The sequence below is a fragment of the Malus sylvestris genome, chromosome 14 (assembly GCF_916048215.2).
Source record: "Malus sylvestris chromosome 14, drMalSylv7.2, whole genome shotgun sequence".
In the NCBI taxonomy this organism is placed as follows: domain Eukaryota; kingdom Viridiplantae; phylum Streptophyta; class Magnoliopsida; order Rosales; family Rosaceae; genus Malus; species Malus sylvestris.
Genome location: NC_062273.1, coordinates 28924052 through 28947884, shown reverse-complemented (window position 1 = coordinate 28947884; position 23833 = coordinate 28924052). Strand labels below are relative to the sequence as shown.

Sequence of the window (23833 nt, the reverse complement as noted above, 5' to 3'; positions counted from 1 at the left end):
TTGCTAAGTGTTTATTCAGAAAGCTCTTTCAATTGGTTTTTCAGGAAGCAACTAGATGTTTGATAAAAATTTCAATGTGTATCTAATAAAAATGATTATCATATAAGTGCTTCTTATAAATCAATTCACAAACAACTCCTTAGAAAGTTCAGATTCTCGACTTTTGATCAAACTTGGAAAGAAAGGCATTTCATTGAATAATGATGATGTCAGGAACTTAGGAGCTTACAGATACGATATGGAGTCATCAAATGAAGTACTGCGTCACGTATACAAAATGTATAATATATACCTTCTATACAATTTCTTTTGACATACAAACTCAACTCAGTATCTTATCCTTCTTCCAGTAACTGATGGACTGGCGGACTTGAATCTTATGGACTTGAGCCTGGACTCTCGATATCTGTTCTTCGCATACGAAGAGAGTTAACCCTCGTGGCTGGAGATAAGGACTCGTCAACATTCCTCTCCGCATCCAGCATGAGGAAATACGCATGAGGTGCCCACCCTGCAAATTCAAAAATAAAAGATTAAATATGTAGACATGAAAATTAGGTCAGCATTCTACCAGTTGATGAAACATGAACATATTAACAGAAGATAGAAGACACACCATCCCGCTGGTTTGGGAGAGGGAAGGATTGCAAGTAACAAATCGAAGCTATGACAATTCCTGCGCTCAAACAAATCGAACGTCCCAAAAGATGGATTATCATCTGTTAACTTTCTACATTATGTTTTATAGTGGAAGGAACTGAAAATTGTATCATTGCATTTAGTAGCAAACCTATAAGACCTCCAGCAAAGACGTCCTGCCAATGATGCCAGTAGTCATCCACACGAGAGATTCCCACGAGAGCAGCACAGAGTAACGGAAGAAATACAATGCAGAGCTTTGCGGAATGGCCTCTACGGTCAAACACTTTGATCTTCCCCGATAAATACCATGCAAGAAAACCAAGACCTGCAAATGAAACTGCACAATTGACAATCGCAACCGAATTAGGCACTTTCTTTTCCAACTGCATAGCGTTAAAAATGCACAACGCACAGAAAGAGAGATTGATGATATGATACCTGAAGTATGCCCGCTAGGAAAGCTTTTATGTCCTTCCTTTATAATCTTTTTCTCTCCAGTGCAGATAGCATTGTTAGTGTTTGGATCATATACCTGTGACGTGATTGAAAAGCAGTTCAGCATAATGCAGGGACAAGCCCTTACGCTTACAACAATCGTTAGCGAAAGAAAAAGAAAATTGTCACCTACACCTATTCCATTAGGGAAGCACCGCCAGAAGAAGTTTGGACGCGGGCGGCCAACAGCATCCTTGATTGCATCCGTTATTACAAGAGTTATGAGAACAGAATAGAAAAGACCTATAAGTTGGAAAGTAATTATCAACCAACAGAAAGAAAAGGGGTGTGCGGTAATCATTTCCAAGGAAAAATATAGTATACAGGAAGCCTATAAGGACACAGGCAGTACCCAATATGGCATGGTGCAAATCATAAACATCCTTTCTGCAAATGTAGTACACGAGAAAGATGGAGAGAGGCAAGAGTACCGCGTAAATCTAGACACAGAAAGTGAAGATATAGTAAAGTATTCAGTATTCTCTGTAAGGTAGAAAGATATTAGATGGTGAGAAACTGATACATACTGGAACAGCCCAGAAAGGAATGGTGTCTTTCTGAAAAGGGTATTTGAGATCAGTCATCATTTCTTCGCCAACGAAACGATGAAAAGGCTCTATAAAATTCAAAGATAGATCAACCGCCGCGAGAAGTACAAGAATTAACCAGTCATACTTGTGCACTTTAGCCACTTTGACTCCATGAGATCTTAATGTGTGAGAAATTATCTGCATCTCGGGCATCTTCTTTCCAACTGGAGTGTGAAACCAATTCGAAATGGTCTTTCGGAAAGGAGTGTATAGTTACACCAATTTGAATTGAAGAACAGGTACAATTGAAGAATCAAAAGTCATTAGCTTCACCGTTTTCTTTCTCCCAAAGATACGTACCCTGAAAATGACACATTTGATGAAGAATCAGATGAAATCTAGAATCTAGAATCTAGAAAGTTGTCCAATCAATCCTTGGCACCAAACGAGCACTAAGAATGCTCAAAAGCAATGATTTTCGAGCTTGTTAGCGTGACAACCATCAATGACATATGAAATGCCAATCCATTTTTGGCAGAAATTTGATGCTCAATCTAGGGTTTCATGGAAATTATCTGATTACAATTCAAACTGCCAGTTAAAATTCTTATTAATCAAAGAACATGAAGCCTTCTTTTTCACAAACCCTAGTTTGTGTACACACACACACACACATATATATTAGAAAATTAAACAACCCAATTCTTGAAGACATGCATGAACCCTAGTTTTCATAAGACGTATCATATTTTCCTAATAAACATTGTCCAATATACATTGGACATAGAGAGATAGAAACAGATTACCGTTGATAAGAAGAAAAGCTCCCCAAGCCTCGGGCTCCCTCATCAATGGCGCGATTCAAACAGAAAGAAAGGGCGAGAGAGGGGCCCCGTGGTGTGTGTGCCTTAGAACCTTTGAAATTAAAAAGGTATAGGTTAACCTAGGATTAATGGTCCAACACAGAATCCTAAAGGTAAGTTAAGTTAGCCCAATTGTGAGGTAAAACATGCACTCACGCACAAACATCATACATAAATAGATGGGGAACATAACTAACTATGTTGTACTCTGGCAAAAATAGAAAGTAAATTAGGTATCCTAATACTTTGTTGGAATGATAACTTCAGTCCTCATGAATGATAACTTCAGTCCTCATCCTTCTCCATTTTATTTCATTTGCTATAAATTTTATTTTCCTTTTTGCTGTTGTTGAATAATCTACAAATTATTCTTTAAAAATGCGTTAAGAAAATGTGGCAAACGTATTGTTGAAGAAATTTTGTTTACAAATAAAAATTATAGCAGATGATATTAAATACTGGTATTTTAAATCATGGGACACTAATTCGAACCTAAATGCAAAATGAGATACACAATCCTAATCAACTAGCCTAAGTCACATTTGAGATTCGAATTTTGTGACTTTTATTACAACGTGATTTTTTTGTTGGATATTACCACATGATTGTTCATATATATATTGATTTGTCCAACAGTACATCTCTCTAGCAAAATTCCTTGTATATATAGGTTGGACATAGAGAATTTCTTTTAAATGAATATAATTTTATTAATTTTTTCCTTGGGAAATGTTTGAGATTAATCAAATTCCAAAACCATCGAGTTTATCAAGTCCTCTATAGTTCTCACCCGCTTTGCTACACAACTCATGTCCAGCTTGTATAATCAATTATTTCAGGTACCATGAAGATGTCAACCAAAATAAGATATATTATATATTTAGGAAAACTCAGCTCACATCCTTGTACTAGATTTGCTTAAAACATTATAATATAGAAGTTTTGACAGTAATTGCACGCTGGAAAGGCCTCTGATTTCTGTAATCCAAGTATCCAACACATGGATGCTTAATAAAGACATTGGACAATGGACACACCACTGCAAACAAATCTTCACACATTAGCATGCAAAAGAGAAATATTACAATATAAAGAAAAGGGCTACTAGTACTAGTCAAAGTGAATCAAGTGACTTGTAAGAAGCGAAAAAACTTTCATACATCGATGATATTATGTAATTGATATCTTAAGTTAATCATGTTAAGAGAGGTCGATAACAAATGATCTTTGCTTTGATTTTGTCTTTATTTCTTTTATATGACGTTATATAAGAAAATTAACATTCATAAACAATGCGTTATCAATTTGATGCACCATCATTGTATCATCTTTGCTATAAGCTTCTCTCCTATGATACGTACATATATATTCATACATTGAGATTTAATATTGTCCACACTCCACACCACATTGTTCTCCTATATTTGCTCTCTCGTGTTCTGATATTGCGATACAGCCTTCTCGTATCTGAAGGAGAAGCAAAAGGGGCAAATCATTTTAAAGCGAAAGAAAGGGGTTTTGCTTTCATTAAGTTCAATTATAAATCCAGTATGCAAGAGATTTGATGAAAACACAATTTGATACATCAAACGTCACAGTAAAAATTACTTGTATTCCGATACTTCCTTACCAAGCCGTGTTTCTAAAATCCAACTTAGAATAAATCATGCACAAGTTCCGATGAATGTGCATGTGCTTGGTCCGTTTCTCTGTAAAGTTCATGTGCTTCAGTGCATGGGCTACACGTCGAAATTTCAACTCTCTCCACGCAGGCATAGCAGCAATATATTTCATTTTCTTGTTTTTTCTTCAGATTTGACCTGATTTAATTTGAGTTTGACCAAACTAGACCTTCATTTGCTTACTTAAACTTTGATTAACTTTTGATTTGTTATCTACTAAATTTACTAATTACTTGTATTGCAGAGATAAAACCCATCTGCTTAGTTTAATCCCATTGTTGATACATAATTAAAGGCTCTTCTTTTGTCTTTGAGATCTCTTTTGTTAGAAGCAGAACATAGTGGACAAATCAGTCCAAAGGGAGGTGACCTGTCATCTGTTCATTGTTCGATGCATATTAATCAAACTTGAAAGTGCAAGCATTTCATTGAATTAATACTCAAAGGTAATTAAGTAACGTGAGTTGGACCAGTGTGAGAGAATAGTGTCTTCGTCTTTTTACATTCATGTTTAAATTTTTATGTACGTTAGTGGTTTATATCAGTTTATCAAGATAATGTGTTTGTCAAAATTTAAACATCTCTTCCGATAAATTAGAGTCATATTTATTTTAATTTGCTTAGATACTAAGAATAATGTGTATATCTGTTGCATTCGAGTTCAAATCTTTCTCTCACAAATTAATCATTCATGCTCATTTATGAAAATAATGTGTTCGTGATCATGTCTCCCTCCTCTTATATCAGAGTATAATATCCTCTCCTAAAGAAACTCAAAGGTGAAATAGACAAATACTTAACATACCTCAAGAAGCACGAAGCCTCACCACCTTTCATTTCCCACAGCCACCACCAAATGGATCCACCGCCACTCCCGCCTCTCCCCACCACAATCACCACCACCGCAATTCCGGCAGCCACCAGCATGCAACTCAACTACCCCGACTCCGTCGACTCCTCCCCACGCTCCCGCAATGCTGACACCTGGGACGACCCCCTCCCTCAAGTCCCCGGCGCCAAGCTCCGCCTCATGTGCAGCTACGGTGGTCACATCATTCCCCGCCCGCACGACAAGTCCCTCTGCTACATCGGCGGAGAAACCCGCATGTTCGTTGCCGAGCGCCACTCCTCTCTCTCTGACCTCTGCTCCCGCCTCTCCCGAACCCTCCTCAACGGCCGCCCCTTCTCCCTCAAGTACCAGCTCCCCACCGAAGATCTCGACTCCCTCATCTCCGTCACCACCGACGAAGATCTCGACAACATGTTCGAAGAATACGACCGCACCTCCTCCGCCTCCCCCCTCAAGCCTTCCCGCCTCCGATTGTTTCTCTTCTTCGCGAAGCCGGAAACCGCCGCCTCGATGGGTGCTCTGCTCGACGACGCAAAGTCCGAGTCTTGGTTCGTCGACGCGCTGAACGGGTCGGGTTTTCCGAGGAACCTGTCGGATTCCGCCACCATGGATTACTTGCTGGCGGGGAGTGAGAATTCTTGCAATGATTTGGAGGCGCAAGGCGACTTCTTCGGAGGCAACAACAAACAGGACAACAACAATGGTTTGATGAAAAATGTTAATAATGTGGTCGGACATGATGGTCATTCGATCAATCAAGAGTCCACCTTTGCCGAGGACAGTACTTCCTCTTTCGGGTTGTCTTCCTCATCGACTTGCTTGTCGAATTTGCCTCCGATCCGGGTTCGAATGGACGAAACTGGTGATAGGTTGATGCATGGTGGTCAGAGGACTGTTGGGATCGAGGAGCAGTTTTCTCAGATGACTACTAGTTATGCTGCTGCTGTTGCTGCTCCGCCGCCAAAGGCGTCGAATTCGGGTGCTTTGCCGCCACCTGGTGCTCAGATGATGAATGTTTCTGGCGTTTCTGGAGAAAATATGAACAGGGTCGATGATGAGAGATCACCAGATCAGAGTATACCGGTCGGATTTCGTAAGCCTCCTCTGCCATTGCCGGTGCAGCCTCTGCAAGTTAATAAGGCTGGCGGCGGAGGAGGAGGTTATAGTTTGCCTTCACCGGATTCAGTTGCAAGGTATGTGCTTTCTCTGTGTGTCAAATATTTGCTTTCCGTAAAGATGATAATTTTGCAAATGTGGGTTAGGCCTGTGTGCCCGCACTTTTCAGCTGACTTTGAGAATAGTTTAGAATATCGTTTATAAAAAAAAATGGACGATAGTTTCGATTTCAAAGTAAATGCCATAAGTATGAACTATGAAGAGACGTGCCTCTATATATTTAGGTGTAGAGCTCGATGAGTGATTTTATTTTATACAAGCGATATTGGGAAGAGGGAAATAGAACTAGGGAACTCGGGGAAATCGGGATAACTGAGCTACAAGCGGCTTGCAGTTTTCTAATTTTTGCTTTTGGAGTTTGGAGATAATAGTTTGTGTAAATTGGGTTATACTGTTTATCCACATTGTCCAGTGATGGTAGCATTGCATCCGCAAACTCTCTCTCCAAACCAATGTACTATCGAGAGCAGATTCAAGCTGCAAACAGGGACAACATCAGAGGTCCTGCTAGCCCGAATACACCCAGTGATGCTTCCGATCCGGGATCTCAAAACCAAGTTCAGCAAGTTCAGGATTCCGGGTATGCTATTCCTCAACAATCAGATCAGCAGCAGCAGCAGCAACAACAACAACAACTGCAGCAGCAGCAGCAGCAACAACAACTACAACAGCAGCAGCAGCAACAACAACAACAATATGTCCATGCCAGCACACATTACATGCACCATCCTGCCGGAGGCCAAGTGCCAATACAATCTTACTACACAATGTATGCACCGCCGTCACAGCAACAACCTCATCACCAAATCGATCACCAGCAGTATCCAGTCTATTTGATGCCTGTTGCGCAGTCACAACAATCGTACAACATCCCTTTGCAACCTAACATGTCTGACACAACCGTGGTTGCCTCAAGCCGCTTAACATCCCCCAATGCTGGCTCTGCCGTTTACAAGGACAGTAATATCCCACCAGTGTATCCCACAAAGGCGGCTTCGCCTGAAATGTCTGCAAGTGTTTACAAAACGGCTGTGCCACAAACTCCAACATTAGTCCAACTTCCTTCTAACCAATACCAGCAGCAATACCTGGGGTTCTCTCAAATGCATCACCATCCTTCTCAGTCCGCTGCCATGCCTCCGCCTGCAACCACTAACTACGCTTACGAATACGCCAATCCTCAACATGAACAAGTGTTCTACACACAGCATCAGGCCGCCCCATTGCCTCCTCAATACCAGTCTATGACTCCTGCAGCAGCGGCCGCAGCAGTGGCACTGTCAGAAGATTCGAAACAGCAGCTACCGGCATACTCAGCAGATCAGAACCACACAACCATAAGTCATTAGGCATGAATTACCTTAATTTCATATTTGAGTTGCTCTTTTTTCCTTTAATTGATGGCTATATTATCATAGACTTTGCTCGTATGCATAGAATATGATATAATAAAGGGAATAGATTTTCTTCTTCTGTCTTAGTTTTAGGGGTTATATATTAGAACTGCTGCCCTATGTTGTATGAATAATGAGATTCATGTCCGTGACTACTTGTAAAAGGGGCTTCTCTCCTCAAATGGGACGGACTTACATACACCCATCGAACACGACTGTGACGTCTCAGGTCAAGAATACAACATAGCATTGTATCATTAGCACGAAACAGTCGGGCTAGCATGGCAATTGAGGAAAGACTTACGTACACCCCTCAGATGCTACTGTAGCGTCGCACATCAATAGTACAATATCATGTCATTGTGTTTCGCTAGTATGAACCGCTTGAAATGTATGTAAGTCCCTCTCCAGACAATTGGCAAAAAAGATGATCACTTTGGGGCTTCATTTTAATTCAACTAAATAGACAGCTGCTAATGTATGCAGAACATGTAGATATATATATAAAGCCACATGGTCCCCGGCATGGGCGCCGCGCATGCATGCATACATGTACAGGACTGACGCATGCAAGTTGGTGGCGTTGGTAAATTATAAAGAACATAAAACTTGAAATATTATATAGGGGCATCTATTAACTGCACTAAGATTCAGATTCTTGACCTTTTTTACTATATTTTCTGAAAAGTCAGATGCAGTGCTAGCTCAGACAATGTCCATATAGTTTAGTACAAACTAACTGAAGTTAAAGTACTATTTCAGTAGTGTAAAGTATCTTGAATGACTGGGGTTTACTTTGATTTTGTAAGGATTTTTAGATAAGATGGTTTTTTATATTAGCATAACTCATCATTTTAATCTTTGAGATTTGAAATCGATATAATTGATCTCTGAGTTTGCTTCCCGTCAATCATTTTTTTTATCATTCCGTGAAAAAATTTCGTTAAATAATGACAAAATGATAAAAATACCTTCAAATTTTTGTCAAATCATTTTGGTGCATTGTTTATTAAATTAAGGAATTTTTGTCATTTTGATCCTTATTTAACATAGATTTTTTTCACGGAATGATCAAAATAATTGACAGTAGACAAACTTAGGGACCACTTCTATCTATTTCAAATCTCAGGGACCAGAACGAGAAGTTAAGCCAATCTCAAAAACCATTTTAGCTAAAATTCCATAATGTAAATATCAGAATCCTACATTTCAGATACTATGTAAATATAAAAAACCCTTGTCATCTCGGATACTCTTTCAATAATGTAAGTTTTACTATTTTAATAGTGTAAAGTATCTGAAATTGCTAAACTTCGGGTGGTTTCCTCCGGACTAGTACATCATCACCGCTTCAAGTGCAAATCCTGCACTCGAAGTGCACAAACTACCGCTTCAAGCACAAACACAATTTTATTGTTCTACAAGTCTTTGCACTTATCAGTGCTATGAAGCACCAAAGAAAAATCATTAGCTAGAGCCACGATCCTAACATTATGCCCTAGTTTGGCTTTACGGTGCTTAATTAAAAAGCAGCTTTTTAAAAAAATTTGGATCCTTTAAGCGTTTGGTAACTGAAAAATAAAGCTGTTTTTTCTTGAAGTTCGGTGATAAAAAGCAAAAATCAGGAAGTTGCTCTGATCCTGCTTTCAAAAGGACTTGGATTGTCTGCCCTCCCCATCCCCTCCTATTTATGTGATCACGATTAAGTCACATCAATATTTTATATTCCTATTACTTTTTGTCTTATTATTTCTATAAAAAATCAATATAAAATGTTGACATGATTTAGCCGTGATCACAGAAAATAGAAGGGGATGGGAAGGGCATGGGATGGGGAGGGCAGACAATCCAAGTCCCTTTCAAAAACCGCATAAAACTGCTTCAAAATGAAGCATGCGGAGCTACAGTGAAGTTTTAATGAAATTTTCTAAAGGCCAATAATACCCCTACCTTTTTTACCAAAAGGCCATCTTTGTCCTCCATCTCTGTAATGTCCTCCATTTCTCTATGCTAAACACCACCCACCCACCAACCCTGACCACCCCAGCCACCACACCTACCCCATACTAACACCATGACCACCTCTCTGAATCCACTGGTCATTAATTTTCAGCCTTCAAGAACTCAACCCACCTCCTGTATTTTCTCTCGAATCCACAACCATTGCCAAATTCAAAACTACTGCTATGGACTCACCTTCAGTGACGGTGTGGAAGCTGTCGGATCTGATCGATGACTGGTGAATACTTGCTTCCGTCTTATGGGGTGATGAAGTCGTAGCCCTTAGTGTCGATGAACCCTCACACCTTTTCGTATTTTTTAAGCTTCGTCAACTCTGAGTCACTGAACCCTCACACTCCAAACCTTATTATCATCAAATCTGTATATGCTTTTGTTGCAATTACATAATCGAGCCTGGCCAAATTTAGAAAATAAATTATCAAATTTGGGGAGATCATCTTGGTCTCAAGGGTGCTACAATGGGGGGGTGGTTGGAGGTGTGGAGAAGGGTCTGGAAGATGTGGAAAAGGGAAGAGGGGCAGAGAGAAAATTGGATGCTTCTAGAAAGAGTTACATTATAAATAAAAAAAGTATAACATCTAACATCATACCCTTTTTCGTCATTTAACATCGTCACAGCGGTTTTTTATAAAAGTTTACCAAATACTTAAGCAGTTTTTTTTTTTGTTAAAAGCACTTTTACCAAAAAAAATTTACCAAACACTTTACTGTTTTTTTTTTATAGCTGTTAATTTTCACAACACAATAGAAGCAAGTTTTTTTTAAAAAAGTACAGTAATACTAAACCAGCCCATATGTAAGGTCACTAGCTAATAATGTGGAAAGGTGACGACCTCAATCCTTTTTCTTTTTTTTCATTTTGCACGTTTTGTGGATGGTCACATGAGTCATGTAATGAACATGGACTTTTATTCTATATGGTTCGACTTCAATAAAACACATGCATTTTGTAACGTCACAGTTAGCACTTGGTCTAATAATATAACATATGAGAGGTATATGTAAGTGTAAATTTAAAATATTTTAGTCTGATTCAGGTTACGTCTCTTCTCTATAAAAAAAGTCTCATACTTTTATGAGAACAGAAAGTTTGCGCGAGAGAATGGTGGGTGACTGTTCAAAAGTTTAAACACAAATAAAGGTCGGTGGCTGGCTTGTTTTCACTCGACCTCATGATGAGCTGCTCCAACTTCGAACGGTCGCCCCCCCCCCCCCCTCCCCCCATTTGCTTTGAATACGGCCAGCCGGAGGACCAAATACCCACACAACTCTGAACCTCTCTGCAACTCCTCCTCCTTCACCAATGCGTTCCCCAAACCTCCAAAGACCTCACCTTTAATGGCCGCCGCCGCCGCCTTCCGCCACCTCTCTCTCCCTCCCAAGCTCCCAACTTTCCCACTCCCCACCACTTCCTTAACAAAACCCAGGTTGCTAAACTCTCTCTCTCTCTCTCTCTCTCTCTCTCTCTCTCTCTCTCTCTCTCTCACACTAACTAACAACTCTGTTTTTCCATTGCAGGACCTTGAAGCTGAAGATCACCTTATGCCTCACCGTAAAGCAATCAAATGACCAGGGTCTCGCAACCCAAAACGCCGCCGTCGACAACCTCCGCGTGGTCTTCGCCGCAGGCGGCACCGCGGGCCACATATACCCGGCCGTCGCCATAGCCGATGAGCTCCAACTCACAAAGCCCTCCACCAAAATCCTATTTTTAGGCGCACCCAACAGCATGGAAAGCACCGCAGTACCCTCCGCCTGCTACGACTTCGACACCGTGCCTACCGCCATATTGCACCGCCCAATATTCTCCCCCCAGAACCTCCTCCTCCCCTACAATTTGATCAGGTCCTTCGTCCACAGCTACTCAAAGTTGCGCGAATTCGACCCCCATATCGTCATCAGCACCGGCGGGTACGTCTCCTTCTCTACAGGCTTGGCGGCGAAGCTGATTGGCGCCAAGCTTGTGATCCAAGAACAGAACCGCGTTCCGGGAATCGCCAATTGGGTTCTCTCATTTTTTGCAGATATTGTGTTTGTAGTTTTCAATTGCACCATTGATAGCTTCCCGAGTGGTAGGACTAAGTGTGTGGTTTGTGGGAATCCGTTGAGGCTGTCTTTGAAGAAGCAAGTGCCTAAAGCCGCGGCCAGGGGGCGGTTTTTCCCCAAGGCCGGCGGAGTTGAGGAGTTGGAGAAGGCTAAGGTTCTTTTGGTTCTTGGCGGGTCTTTGGGGGCAAATGCTATTAACATTGCTCTGCTGAATTTGTATTATCAGATGCTGCTGGAGAATGAGGACTTGTTTATCATATGGCAAACAGGTGTGGAGGCTCACAATGAGATGGAGAGCCTTGTGAAGAATCATCGCCGTTTGCTTTTGACTCCGTAAGTGCTTCTGCTATGCTTAAAAGTTGAAACTTGTAATGGCAGATTCTGCATTTCAAAAGATTGGAAAAGAATTTCCTACCAGGGTTTCGTAACGAACTAAGATAATGTTATTGCTAAGATTGCTTCCTTTATGTGACATTCATATTTAAGAATCCTGCTAATTACTTTCTCTTCATCCCGAGAGGGTTAAACTTCGAGAGCGGTAGTGGACTTAGTTTATCTTCCACCTTTGGTCGTGATGTATGTCTCCGTATTTTTGTTGAAAACTTGAAGCTGATGTATCTCTGAATAATGAAGGTTCCTGCATTCGATGGAATTGGCATATGCAGCGGCGGACCTTATTGTTTCTAGAGCTGGTGCAATGACTTGCTATGAGATTTTGGCAACTGGGAAGCCTTCCATTCTGGTACTTTTTTCAAGTTCTCTAATAAAACATTGGAGTCGGATGTCCTTTATTGCTGGATTGTCTGACCTTCATGATATAAGATCAAATTAACAGTCATTGATTTTTCCTTTTTATCGGTTTTGATCTTGTTCTTAATATCCATAATTACGTCAATTGTATTGCTTAAGGGGAAAAATTGATAATCGCTTTTTTGATTTGTAGATACCATCACCGAATGTTGCAGAAGGTCATCAATTCAAAAATGCTTCTTTAATGGCAGACTTAGCAGGTACAAGGGTTATAACAGAAGATGAACTTGATTCAACGACTCTTGGAAGTACAATTGAAGAGATGTTAGGTATGTTTATTTTCTCGCCTAGTGTAGTAGTTTCTTCTGGGTGTGGGAATCAGTGAATAAGTAATGTTTTCATTGGTCGTGCTGCTAGAAACGACAACTTAGAGTCCGTGAAAATAATTAGGATCCCTCACATGTGGACATGTTTTTGAAACACTTCAGATCTTTGAAACACTTACAGTAAAATCGTAATGGAGTTGTGGGATGTTTCATAGTATATAAAATCTTGTTACGCACCTGCGGTTTCTGTATTTCATTTTGTAATGGGAGATGAAGTTATTTGAACTGTGTATGTATTTCACCGATTGTAATGAAAAATATCCGTATTTACCATTATTTCTTTTTTACAGCGGACGAGAGTAAAATGGCAGAGTTGTCCGAGAGGGCTCTGAAAGCTGCAAACTCGAATGCATCTGTAGAGATTGTACAGCATGTTCTTTCTCTAGTCAACTTATCAACAACAAGGGAGAAGTAGGTAAGAACTTGAAAGCTGGTTCCTCCGTTTCAAATTATTGCGGTCGACGAAAAACGAGTTAGTTTGTTATACGCGGAAGCTTTGATTGTTTCGTATATAGAACTCGAGGCCGTGAAATTGTCGACGAATGCAGTAAGTAGGCTGAGTTCCTAGCGTTTGTTTTCACCTTCAGCTTTAGCTTTTACCTAAATGATTTGCCAAGTTGTTCCTTAACATTGTTAGGCACTCCATTTTCATGTCTGATTAGAAAAGAGTAATCCCTTGGAGTGCCTTCTCTCTCTATAATTTTAATAAAGCAAATTTTGTATATGTAATCATTTTTTGTTTTAATAAAGAGCGGGAACTACAAGGGAATTTATATCTGAGCTCGTTAAGAGCATTCACCCTTGCACTTAGGTCTCGAGTTAGATTTATCTCTCCCCTAATAACGCATGTGTCGAAAAAAGGGAGGGAATCGGCAACTACTACAAGAAAATGCAAATGAAAGTCAACACCCACCCAAGGAGGAGCATTTGATCATTTCCCACTTTTGTAATTAAAATATCCTAAAACTAGGGACGGGTCGTAACAGGCACAAAATGTCTTGAAATTGATTGGCATTTAACAGTTTTTCTTGGACAAAATAACTCTCCAACGAAAGAATATAAGGCCCTATTTGGTATCTACTTGAATCTAACTTTTTAAACTCAAAAATAATTTTTAAGTTTTAGGCTTTAAAAACTTGTTTGGTAGGATTATTTTCAAAAATTGAACTCAAAACTAACTAAAAAATATAGTCTATTCTCTAAAAACATAAAAAGTGAGTTTTTGGAGTTTTTAAAATTAAACTTATTCATTTCTTTTCTTTCCCTTCTCCCTTCCCACTCCAAATCTACATCTCTCTCTTTTCTTCTTTCTTTTTCCTCTTTTTTTTTTACCTTTTTCGTCTCTCCTCCAATCTGCTATCTTCATTCTCTTGGTTCTTTTTCTCACTCATCTTTCTCTCTATCTCGTTCGATCCTCTCCCTTCTTTCTTTCCTTCAATCATCTCTTACTTTCTTTTTCCCTCTCCTCTTTCTCCCTCTCTTGCGACCCCACTTTTTAGATCTCTTTGTCTAGTTTAAGTCGTAAGATTTAAAAATTTTAAATCCCAAACCAATCACATTTTTGAGTCTTAAGGAAAATTGTTTTCAAGAAATGTTCTTAAGAAATGTTTTGAGAAATGATAAAATTTTCAAATAGGATACCAAACAGGCCCTAAAGTTTTCCACATTCGCCAAAAGACCTGGAAAAATGTATAACTTGTAAATGAGATTTTTTCACCTCAAATTTCTCTCTCTATTGAAGAAGCTGGCACAACCAACAAATGCTTTTCAATTTTCTAAGCAGACGTAGTTAGAAGCACTTTTAGTTATGAAAAAGCACTTCAACTCATCCATAGACAATCCAAACAGGCCGTTAAACTAATATTGGACTAATGAAATACTTAGCACATTGCTAAGAAGAAGAAAGCACGAACTTCCCCGTCAAACATGAAAGGAAGCTTCCCATTCTTATTGTACATAACCAATGCCCAGATTATCATTCTTCTGGGAAATGCTTTACGCCGTCAAATATTCCGTTCGATCCGACCCGACAAATCGGATAAACAGAAGTGTTCACTCAACAGCAACATCATTTGAAAACTCAAGCAATCGATGAAGTCATATAAGGCAGGAAAAGCCACATTAACAGAGTGTAACTATATTTTGAGATTGTAATGACCACTGTTCAATTTCATAACACTGAAACTCCAAATTCAAACCAAAGAATGAATACTTGCCCGTGTATCGAAGGAGACGAAATCTATACACGACGGGAATAACAGCGACCAAAAAACGCCACCACTGAACAGGGATACGGAGAGTTCACCGGCACTAGCATCTAGATAATGCTTCGACCTTGCAAAATGGGCAAGTATTCTTCTGTGCAAGCCACTGTTTTATACATTGTAGGTGGAAGTTGTGTCCGCAGGGCAGCTTGCCCATCTCGTCATCTGCTTCGTACTCCTCCTATACAAGCGTTGAGTAATTACGGATTAAGAAAATGAAAAAACCGAAAAAAAGGATATAAAAATTTCTCAGAAATGATCGCTAGGGTTTTACAAACTCACCTGACAAATGATGCATTTGCTATCTCCTTTCCCAGATGAATGTGGCGACGCGTCACTTGACATTGGAAGCTTAATCTTCCGAAGGCAGCGGTTAATCTCATCTTCTTTTAATCCAGTACTCACGTAACCAATTCTCTCACCCAACTCAAGCAGTTGCTGTTATCCGCAAAAATTGAAGAAATGCACACGTTACAAAATTTATGTAACCAAAAACGCAATCAGGTTTCGAGAAAAAAGAGACAAGAGATTTCGATTGCGAAGAGTAACCTCATATGACATGCTATCGACATCGAGTCTCCAGTCACGAAATCTATCTAGTCTTCCACCCATCATAAGACTACTTTGAAACAGCATAATCTGCAATCATCAAACCGTGAAACATATCGAATGTTAATCTGTTCTTTACAAAAATTCCTTATTAAGACTAATAAAAATCAAGATATGCAGCAATACTACATCGGTGAATCGAATATGATTCCGCCATCAAAGCTGCAAGTTGATTACATTGCTTGCCAAACCAAATTTTAGCACCAAACCAGGTGAGACATATTGAACAAAAGAAAGAGTAAACCAAAAGCTCATAAAAAATAAAAAATATACCTCTGCAAGGTCTTCGGGGGATGGATGCCGGACATGCCGAAAACACCTACTTCCAAACACCTCCGTTTCACGGCGGCTCGAGACAAAATCCGGTTCGGAATCCAGAAACGAGAGGGTTTCCGGGCTCACGTTTCGCCTTGCTAAACAAGGACGCTGCCAACAAGATTAATCAACCAAACAAATTAGATATGAAACAAGAATGAACATATAATACAAGCAGAAAATTAAGTTGGTATTAAGATTAACTTCAGTATCTAGAGAAAAACAAAGAAAAGTCCTACCCTAATACGAAAGCTGAGAAGATTAACACTGTCTAATCATAATTATATATCCCGTTTAGTGTGGGATTATAAATTGGGCCGGATCCTAATCAAATTGTAAATTCAAGGCAACTCTTAAGTGCCCAAGAAAAATGAGAAAACCAAACAGATCAAAAGGTCCTAGCTTTACCCAAAAAAATTGAGGAAAATTAATGAGATAATAATCCTGTGAAGCTCAAAATTTACAGAAAATCAGCTTTAAATAAAATGGAGTTTTAACAAAACCCTATCGATACTGTTCATTTTTAACGAAAAACCACATTTATACATTTCTCTTGTACCATTCACTTTACCTTTAAAAATGATTTTTCGTTAGTTTTCCTTAAATAAAATCCTAATGTATAATCAGAGACCATCATAATAGCCTTAAAAGCTATTAGTTGAGGTCAAGTTAGTTGACTAAGGCAGTATGTCCGTGCCTTCAGACCCAAACAAATCCCCCTCCCTCTCCTTCCCTTAAGTAAGTTAGAGCAGTTTAAAATATTGACCAGTAACAAAATACCCAAGTTCAAATCCCCTCATAGTTTTGATTGGATTACGATACCACTCCAATTAAAAAACGGAAAAAACTAGCAATCCCCAATTAAAAAATGGAAAAAAACTAGCAATCCCAATTCATGAAAGACAGATTTCGGTGTGCCCGAAACACAACACGGTATGTTAAATATAATAATATAATCGGTTGAAAAGTTAATAAAAAAAATACATTCAACCAACCAATCGTATTATGACACATAATATACCAAACTATACGGCTTGTGCACATAGAAATGGACTAGGATTTTCCCACCTTTTTTTTCTATCCCTTTCTATCTTCTCTTCTCAACTTCTCTATTTTATCTCTTTATACAAAATTAATATAAGATATTGACGGGTATTTTGTTATCTTATAAAAAATTAATATAAGATATTAATGAAAATTTTGTCTTTTTATAAAAAATTAATATAAAATATTAACGTGTTTTAAGCTTAACCTTCGGAAGGAAATGAGAGAGAAAAAAAAGAAAGAAAATCTTATCCCATAGAAATTGTATAAATTAAAAGCATTAAATGACCACATTAACAGCAAAAGTAAAAACCTTTTTGTTTTTACCTCCCTGTGGCTGCTCATCTTATTATTGTCCGCAGCAATCCTGCCTCTGCCGGAGCCATTCCTCCTCGCCACCACGCAATCCACCGAGCCGGCAGTTTCCGCCGAGAACCCAATTCCGGGGCCGCACCAGACATCCTGAAAATCCATACATGTTGCAGAATTTATACCGAAGGTGGGCCCACCATCACCGACATCCCTGTATTCATTCTTCTCATTGCTTGCGCTGCCCTTGGCGGCGGCGCTCTTCTTCTGCTTTTTCTTCTTCACCTTCTTTCCCTTCCAATCAGCGGAGTTCCGAATCACCTCCGGCACCGAGACTTGCTGCGAGGCGGATGCGGCGCAGCCCAGGCCTCGGAACGTCGACGAGGGAAAGTTTGTCTTTTTCTTCATCGTAAGGCTTGAAGGTAAGGCTTCGTTGTTGTCGGTAGTTGTGGTGGTGGTGAAGCTGGAGAGGAGAAGGGAGGAGATGGTGGGTTTACAGCGGGTGGATTGGAGGAGTGAGGTGGCTGGATCCGTTTCTGAAATGGGTTGGGTGAATTGGGTTCTGGGTCTTCTCCATTTCATGTGCTCTGCTCCTGCTGTTGAGCTCTCTGTGAGAATAGGCATGGTTGCCTAGAGAGAGAGAGAGTGAGGAGAGAGATAGAGAGAAAAGGAGGAAACTTTGGTTTGGTTTTGGGAGAAAGAATAATGGGGTTGTGGATTGTAGTGGAGACAATATAGAAAAATATAGTATACAATATGATTTTACTTTCATTAGCTGTTTTTTATTTTTATTTGTTGAGATTTAAGTATTTTGACTGCTTTTGTAAAAAGTATTTATACTCTAAAATGCTTTTGTTAGAAGTGTTTTTTTTTTTTGTCAGAATACTCGAAAGTATTTTGACTATAAGCATATAAAATATTTATTTAGATAACGTTTTTACTAACATGTAATTTTTAAGGGGTTGTTTTATTGGTGTCTCATATTTTGTTGATTACTAAAAACACCCTATATTTATATTTTAAATTAAAAAATATCTTAATAAACCCTACATTATTTCCCAAGCTATCCTCACACCCTAAACTCCTCACATACACACCCCACATCAAACCTGCATATTCGTCTTTTCAAACTTGTTTCCTCTAGTTTTCTTTTCAATTTTCATATTAGTAACCTATATAATTCTTCAATCTTTCTTTTAGTCGAAATAAGTTTTCATTAAAGCAAAGACAAAATGACATAAGTATCACCCAAACTAACTCGAGGGCAAAAGGGTTTAAGTCTTGTAGTTGTATGTATATAATATTGAAGTGATGGAGTTTCATGTTGAGTTTTCAAACTTTTACGGAAAAACCTGTTCATTCTTTTCTGGAAAAATTGTCATATTGCTTATGTAAGAGTGTAGAAATAAATTTTAAGCATAACTCAAAGAAAGATCTTAGAGTGTATTTAGAATCTTCTTTTTAATTTTTAGAACATTTTAGGACTTAAATAGTCATTTTATGAGCAATTTAATATTGAATTATTATGTGAGATGTAATTAACAAAATATGAGGGATTAATAAAAAATCCATTTTTAAAACAACACTTGTTTAAACAGCATTTTTACGATCCAAAAGTGCTTAATACTATTTCTGGGAGCTTTCCTTTCGTGGGTTGGTAAGGTGGGGGCTATGCTTTGTCTTGACGTTGGATTTTGAGGGCATATGCCATCAAACACTGCAGACAAAGGTCTGAAAGGAGGCTCTGGAATCTGAGTAAAATTTTCTACTTTTGCTTTCTTTTCTTTTGTGCTTTCTTTTCTTTTTTGCTTTTTAAGCCAGCTGCTTCTCAAAAAAGCCAGTTGGTGCTTACTTAACTGGTTTTTTAACTTTAATGTTTTTCTCTGTGTCTCTTTGTGCGGTGGTTTGAGGCTTGGAGACGGAAACAGGACCAGTATATATACAACAGAAAAATGTAGTCTTCGTATGTTCGGATCCGTGTGTTACTGTGGTCACCATTTCTAATGGTCCCCCCGGGAAATCACAAGGTCAAAATTCATCATTTTTGTACAAGGTTTTACATATCTTTCATTTCATTACGTCAATGCATCGGTGTTTCGAATTAATTACGTGATAGTGTGTAACATTGTCATCTTAGCATTTTTATTTTACATGAGTTTTCTTATTCTCGCGTTAGTTTGAAGTAGGATTTTTCCCCTCCAAATTCCCTTCCCATCTTCTCTCCTCTCATTCTTTTTTTCTCTCTATAAAGAAAGCAACATAAGATATCGACGTGGCTTAATCGTGATTCTTCAAATAAGAAGAGACTGGAGAGGAGGAAAATTGAAGGGAAAAGATTCCTACTCGCGTTAGTTTAGGCCAAATAGTTGTAATCTCAATCATGTGAGGGAGAACCTAACTTTGACTGAAGCCCGAAGTTGAAGGGTTGCTTTCAATTTTCAGTGTCAAATATTATGACGGTATTTTATTTCAATCACGTAATATCATACATTATAATGACAAGAGAGGACCTAACTTTGACTGAAGCCTGAAGTTGAATGGATGTTTTCAAATTTCAGCCTCCAACAGTGTGATAGTATTCTATTTCAATCACGCAATATCATGCGCAATGTCATATTCACATAGTATCACGATAATTTTTCCGTTGCATGAAAGGTCTTCCGACACTAGCCGAGTTCATTGCATACATCCTCCCTACCCACTCAGCCCCATTATTTGTTGAATGTCTATGTGCCATAAATGAGAGAATTGACTCAAATGTCTATTTCTGCTATGTACGTATATCACATGATAATTGACCAAAAAGCTCTGTATCACATGATAAACGCAACCCCCACATTGCCAAACTCACCCCTGCAATCTCCTCAATTTTCTGTTTTCTCTTCTCTTCAACTTGTTTTCTTGTTCCATTTTTAGGTTTTACCTTGCTATCTAGTAATTGAGTTTTCTTAGCTCGTGTTCATTCAATTGCTCTAAGCGGAGGAAAGTAGTAGGTTGTTTTGCCAGCCGTAATCTGAGTTCTGGCTGGCATAACCTTTTACGAGATTGACTAAGTTTTCTCTCATTGAAGTGTAATTCTTCTTATTCACTATTTATATTATATGTTTTCATTTGAAAATGTGATTAAAAAATTGTTATGATAACCATGATGAACCAAGCAATATAGGATAAGGTATATGTATTTTTAAGTGACGATTATTTTGCTCAAGATGTTACGATGGCATCTGAGTCTCGAAGGGTTGTATGTAAATATGTTTCCTTAAATTGGCTCTTCCATGAGAAAAATTACAAACATCCAATTTTTCTTAAGAAAAAACTATCTAATGTAGAAGTAGAACATTCTCAACTCTCAAGTGCGTTTATTGCTCCATTAAAGAATCTGAAGAACACTAAAAGTCAAATTCTTCAATGGGGCTTTTGATGGTTTGGTTGCAGACCCATTTGAGAGCTATGCTTGAAGAAGTAGAAGAAAAACCTTCTCAACGTTGAATTGGTTGCCACGAATGATGTTAATGCATAGTTCTTTTTAGCCCATAAAATAGTGCAGGTCGGAAAAGAGACCACACTAATTACAAGGTTTGAGGAATTATAACGGAATGATCAAAATGATTTGCAGATCTCAATTTCAAAGACTAAATTCATGAATTTTCTTCATAGACATTTTTTATTGAACGATCCAATTTCAGGAAACAGTTGTGATAATTAAAAACCCTAAATGTTATATAGTTTTGATTTGTTTGTTCATTCCAATGTCCACATGGCTGATGGCTTCTCTAACCCCCATAGGGGACAATATGGTTTTGTCTATAAAGAATGTGGAGGGATCCCTAAGCAAGTTTTGCATATTAATTTTAATAATCACAATTTAAGGCAATTATTAGAAAAAAACCAACTTTTTTATTTTATTTATTTATTTTGAGAATTTCCAAGGCATCTTTGGAAGCCCACCCCGTGACTCCGCTAGTTGAGTGCCATTTGAGAAAAGAAGTTCCTCTATTTCGTTTTATAAAGACATTGCAAACTTTGACGAAATCAAGTTTGATAGAGCAGTGTTTTGTTTATTTAATTTTGAATTATTTTTTATGTAACGATTTCTAATTATAATAAAGACTTCATGCACCTTATTTCATGGATGTAAAATTTGAGCCAGATCTAAACTCACTATGTATAACACCGCCGGGTGGCTTGCTTGAATCCTTCTCCACCATCAACTCAACATCGTCGTATATTTCGCTTTTCTTCTTTTTGCAAAAATTCGTGACGTTTTGGTTTGGACTCGAATTACAAAGAATGACCATGTTAGATTAAATTATAACATCGCTCGAATAAACAAAGGCTCAATAGCTTGCATCTTATATTAGAGACATTTTTTAATGTGCTAGGAATACAGATGGATACATTATATATCATTATACAAGTAGAGAGAAACATAAACTTTTTTCTATCTGTATAATAACATATCGTGTAATCACCTGTGTTGCTGACATGTTAAAAAGCAGAAAGTCATTGCCTAATTCAATGAAAATTGTTGTCGAAGATTCTCATGGGTCCAACTCCAAACAGACAAAATCGTGGCAAAAAAAAAAGAACGAGGTACGCCATTTCTTGAGCTTTTCACCACAATTTGCGGGTTAAAAGGTTTTGATTTCATTATCTCTTCTAATGATGGAAAAAAATTATTATTCTGTCTTTATATTTAGTCATGATTATACATTAATTTGCTTTAGTTTTTAAAAGACGATATTTTATTTACAAAATAAGATTTTAACTCGAATGCAAAGAAAATGATGCTTTGTTGTTCTAGCCAGTTAAACACGCAACACGAGAAGGAGATCGAGTTGACTCATACGCGTCGGCAGGATTCTTTAGCATATATGGTGCTTCCACAATATTCTTCAGTAGCTAGTAAGTACTTGGTAGTTTCAGGAGTCGATCATGTAGAGTTGAACAAATTGTAAACACATGATTAAGCATTTTTTTAATGTCTAAATTTAGGATTAGTTAGTCTCATGGTTAATATATTAGGATTGGACCACTAGGACTAAGTTTTGTTTTATGCTGTAAAAAAAGGTATCAAACTATGAGGACTGTTAAAAGGACTTTTTCAAAGATATAACTTTTTATATATTCTTTGTTACCTCACAATTTAACGTCAATTTCAATAACAGCGTTATAAAACATTATGCTAAGAATATGAAACAGCGTAGAATTTACCAAAAGTTCTTTTTTAAGATAGTCATGTTCACATTTCCCATCTAACTATTATATTATCCTTCTGATGGAAAAAAAAAAAAAACACTCTGCTTTTCTCAGCAGCAACTTAATTTATATGAGTAAGCGTAAAGCACAAGACAGGAGTAGAAACAAAGAAAAGTCAATTGTCAAAAGCTGTAATCTGCTTTTAAGATAAAGCACAAATCAGCTTTTGTGATCTGTCTGTGTGGCCAATGGCCGTGCTCATTTTCAACCCCGCGTTGTTTTCAAAAATAGTTTTTGAAAAAGCATTTTTCGAGGTCAAAACACTCAGCTACAAGCAACGCGTTAAACAATTGGTTTATGTACTTAGGGGTTTTTAATTAATAGAAAAAAATATGTTAACTATCTAAATCACTTAACTGAATGATTAATCACAAGAATAAAACAAACAAGCAAAATTACGTTTGAAATTAGGGGTATAAAACTAAAGTTGTTAAGATATAGATTAAGATCTCAATTTTTATTCTTAATTTCTAAAGAATTTCCAAGTATCATGCCACATCATTCATTCATTAAAAAAAACAATATCATAGATAGAGATATTTTAAAAAGAACATGATGACATTATTAAAGAGAAGATAAGCATTTCAAACTATTATAATAATTTAGTGGAAATAAATTTTGAATCCGAGACACATGACTAAAAAAGCAACACCCTTTCAACTAAGATATTTAACAACATGCAATGATGTCATTTGAATTGAAAATAAGATAGTGAGTCTGTGTGACTCATGCCACATCCAATACACATATTTAAATTTCAATGAGACAAAAAAAAAAAATAGATATTAATCATAGATTTGTGATTTTTGTTAAAATAATTTTTTATGGATTATTTTATAACAAAACAATTGAGAATTTTGGTCAATAACGGAATTAGATTTAAACTCGGATTTCTTTTAACAATGGAAAAAACGAAACTGCATAGATAAGAAGCTGTATCAATAAAACATATAATTGACACGAACTCTTTAATCTGTCAATTCCCTAAATTTTGTTTAGTTATACATCCGTGCTACTATGTCACATCCCAGTCTCAACTCATCCGTAGCACAATATATTGTCTGTTTTGGACTTACCATTATCTCAGGGTTTTGTTTCTGGAAACTCACAAGCAACTTCCCAATGGGTCACCTGTTCTAGGATTACTCTTGCCCGAACTCGCTTAACTTCGGAGTTCCGATGGAATCTGAAGCCAGT

General features: G+C 37.9%; 4 protein-coding genes across 4 annotated transcripts; 2 read left to right on the top strand and 2 right to left on the bottom strand.

The window, feature by feature from the left end:
- Nucleotides 1–173: 173 nt before the first annotated feature.
- On the bottom strand, nucleotides 174–2629 carry LOC126599370 (lipid phosphate phosphatase 2-like). Its single transcript, XM_050265734.1, has 8 exons — nucleotides 2474–2629; nucleotides 1665–2028; nucleotides 1490–1577; nucleotides 1271–1380; nucleotides 1081–1174; nucleotides 791–979; nucleotides 617–676; nucleotides 174–511 (listed from the first exon to the last, which is right to left on the bottom strand). The coding sequence occupies exons 2-8, from the start codon at nucleotides 1878–1880 to the stop codon at nucleotides 378–380; spliced, it is 891 nt and encodes a 296-aa protein (XP_050121691.1). The 5' UTR covers nucleotides 1881–2028; nucleotides 2474–2629; the 3' UTR covers nucleotides 174–377.
- A 2270-nt stretch (nucleotides 2630–4899) lies between these two features.
- LOC126599367 (uncharacterized) lies at nucleotides 4900–7847 on the top strand. Its single transcript, XM_050265731.1, has 2 exons — nucleotides 4900–6255; nucleotides 6651–7847. The coding sequence occupies exons 1-2, from the start codon at nucleotides 5069–5071 to the stop codon at nucleotides 7585–7587; spliced, it is 2124 nt and encodes a 707-aa protein (XP_050121688.1). The 5' UTR covers nucleotides 4900–5068; the 3' UTR covers nucleotides 7588–7847.
- Nucleotides 7848–10722: 2875 nt separating this feature from the next.
- On the top strand, nucleotides 10723–13565 carry LOC126599368 (uncharacterized). The gene is made up of 5 exons (XM_050265732.1): nucleotides 10723–11081; nucleotides 11173–12033; nucleotides 12334–12442; nucleotides 12644–12779; nucleotides 13127–13565. Exons 1-5 carry the CDS (start codon nucleotides 10993–10995, stop codon nucleotides 13249–13251), a joined length of 1320 nt encoding a protein of 439 aa, XP_050121689.1. The 5' UTR covers nucleotides 10723–10992; the 3' UTR covers nucleotides 13252–13565.
- Nucleotides 13566–14749: 1184 nt separating this feature from the next.
- On the bottom strand, nucleotides 14750–18104 carry LOC126599369 (E3 ubiquitin-protein ligase RDUF2-like). The gene is made up of 5 exons (XM_050265733.1): nucleotides 17396–18104; nucleotides 15983–16135; nucleotides 15650–15739; nucleotides 15383–15538; nucleotides 14750–15281 (listed from the first exon to the last, which is right to left on the bottom strand). The coding sequence occupies exons 1-5, from the start codon at nucleotides 17999–18001 to the stop codon at nucleotides 15147–15149; spliced, it is 1140 nt and encodes a 379-aa protein (XP_050121690.1). The 5' UTR covers nucleotides 18002–18104; the 3' UTR covers nucleotides 14750–15146.
- Between the last annotated feature and the right edge of the window lie 5729 nt (nucleotides 18105–23833).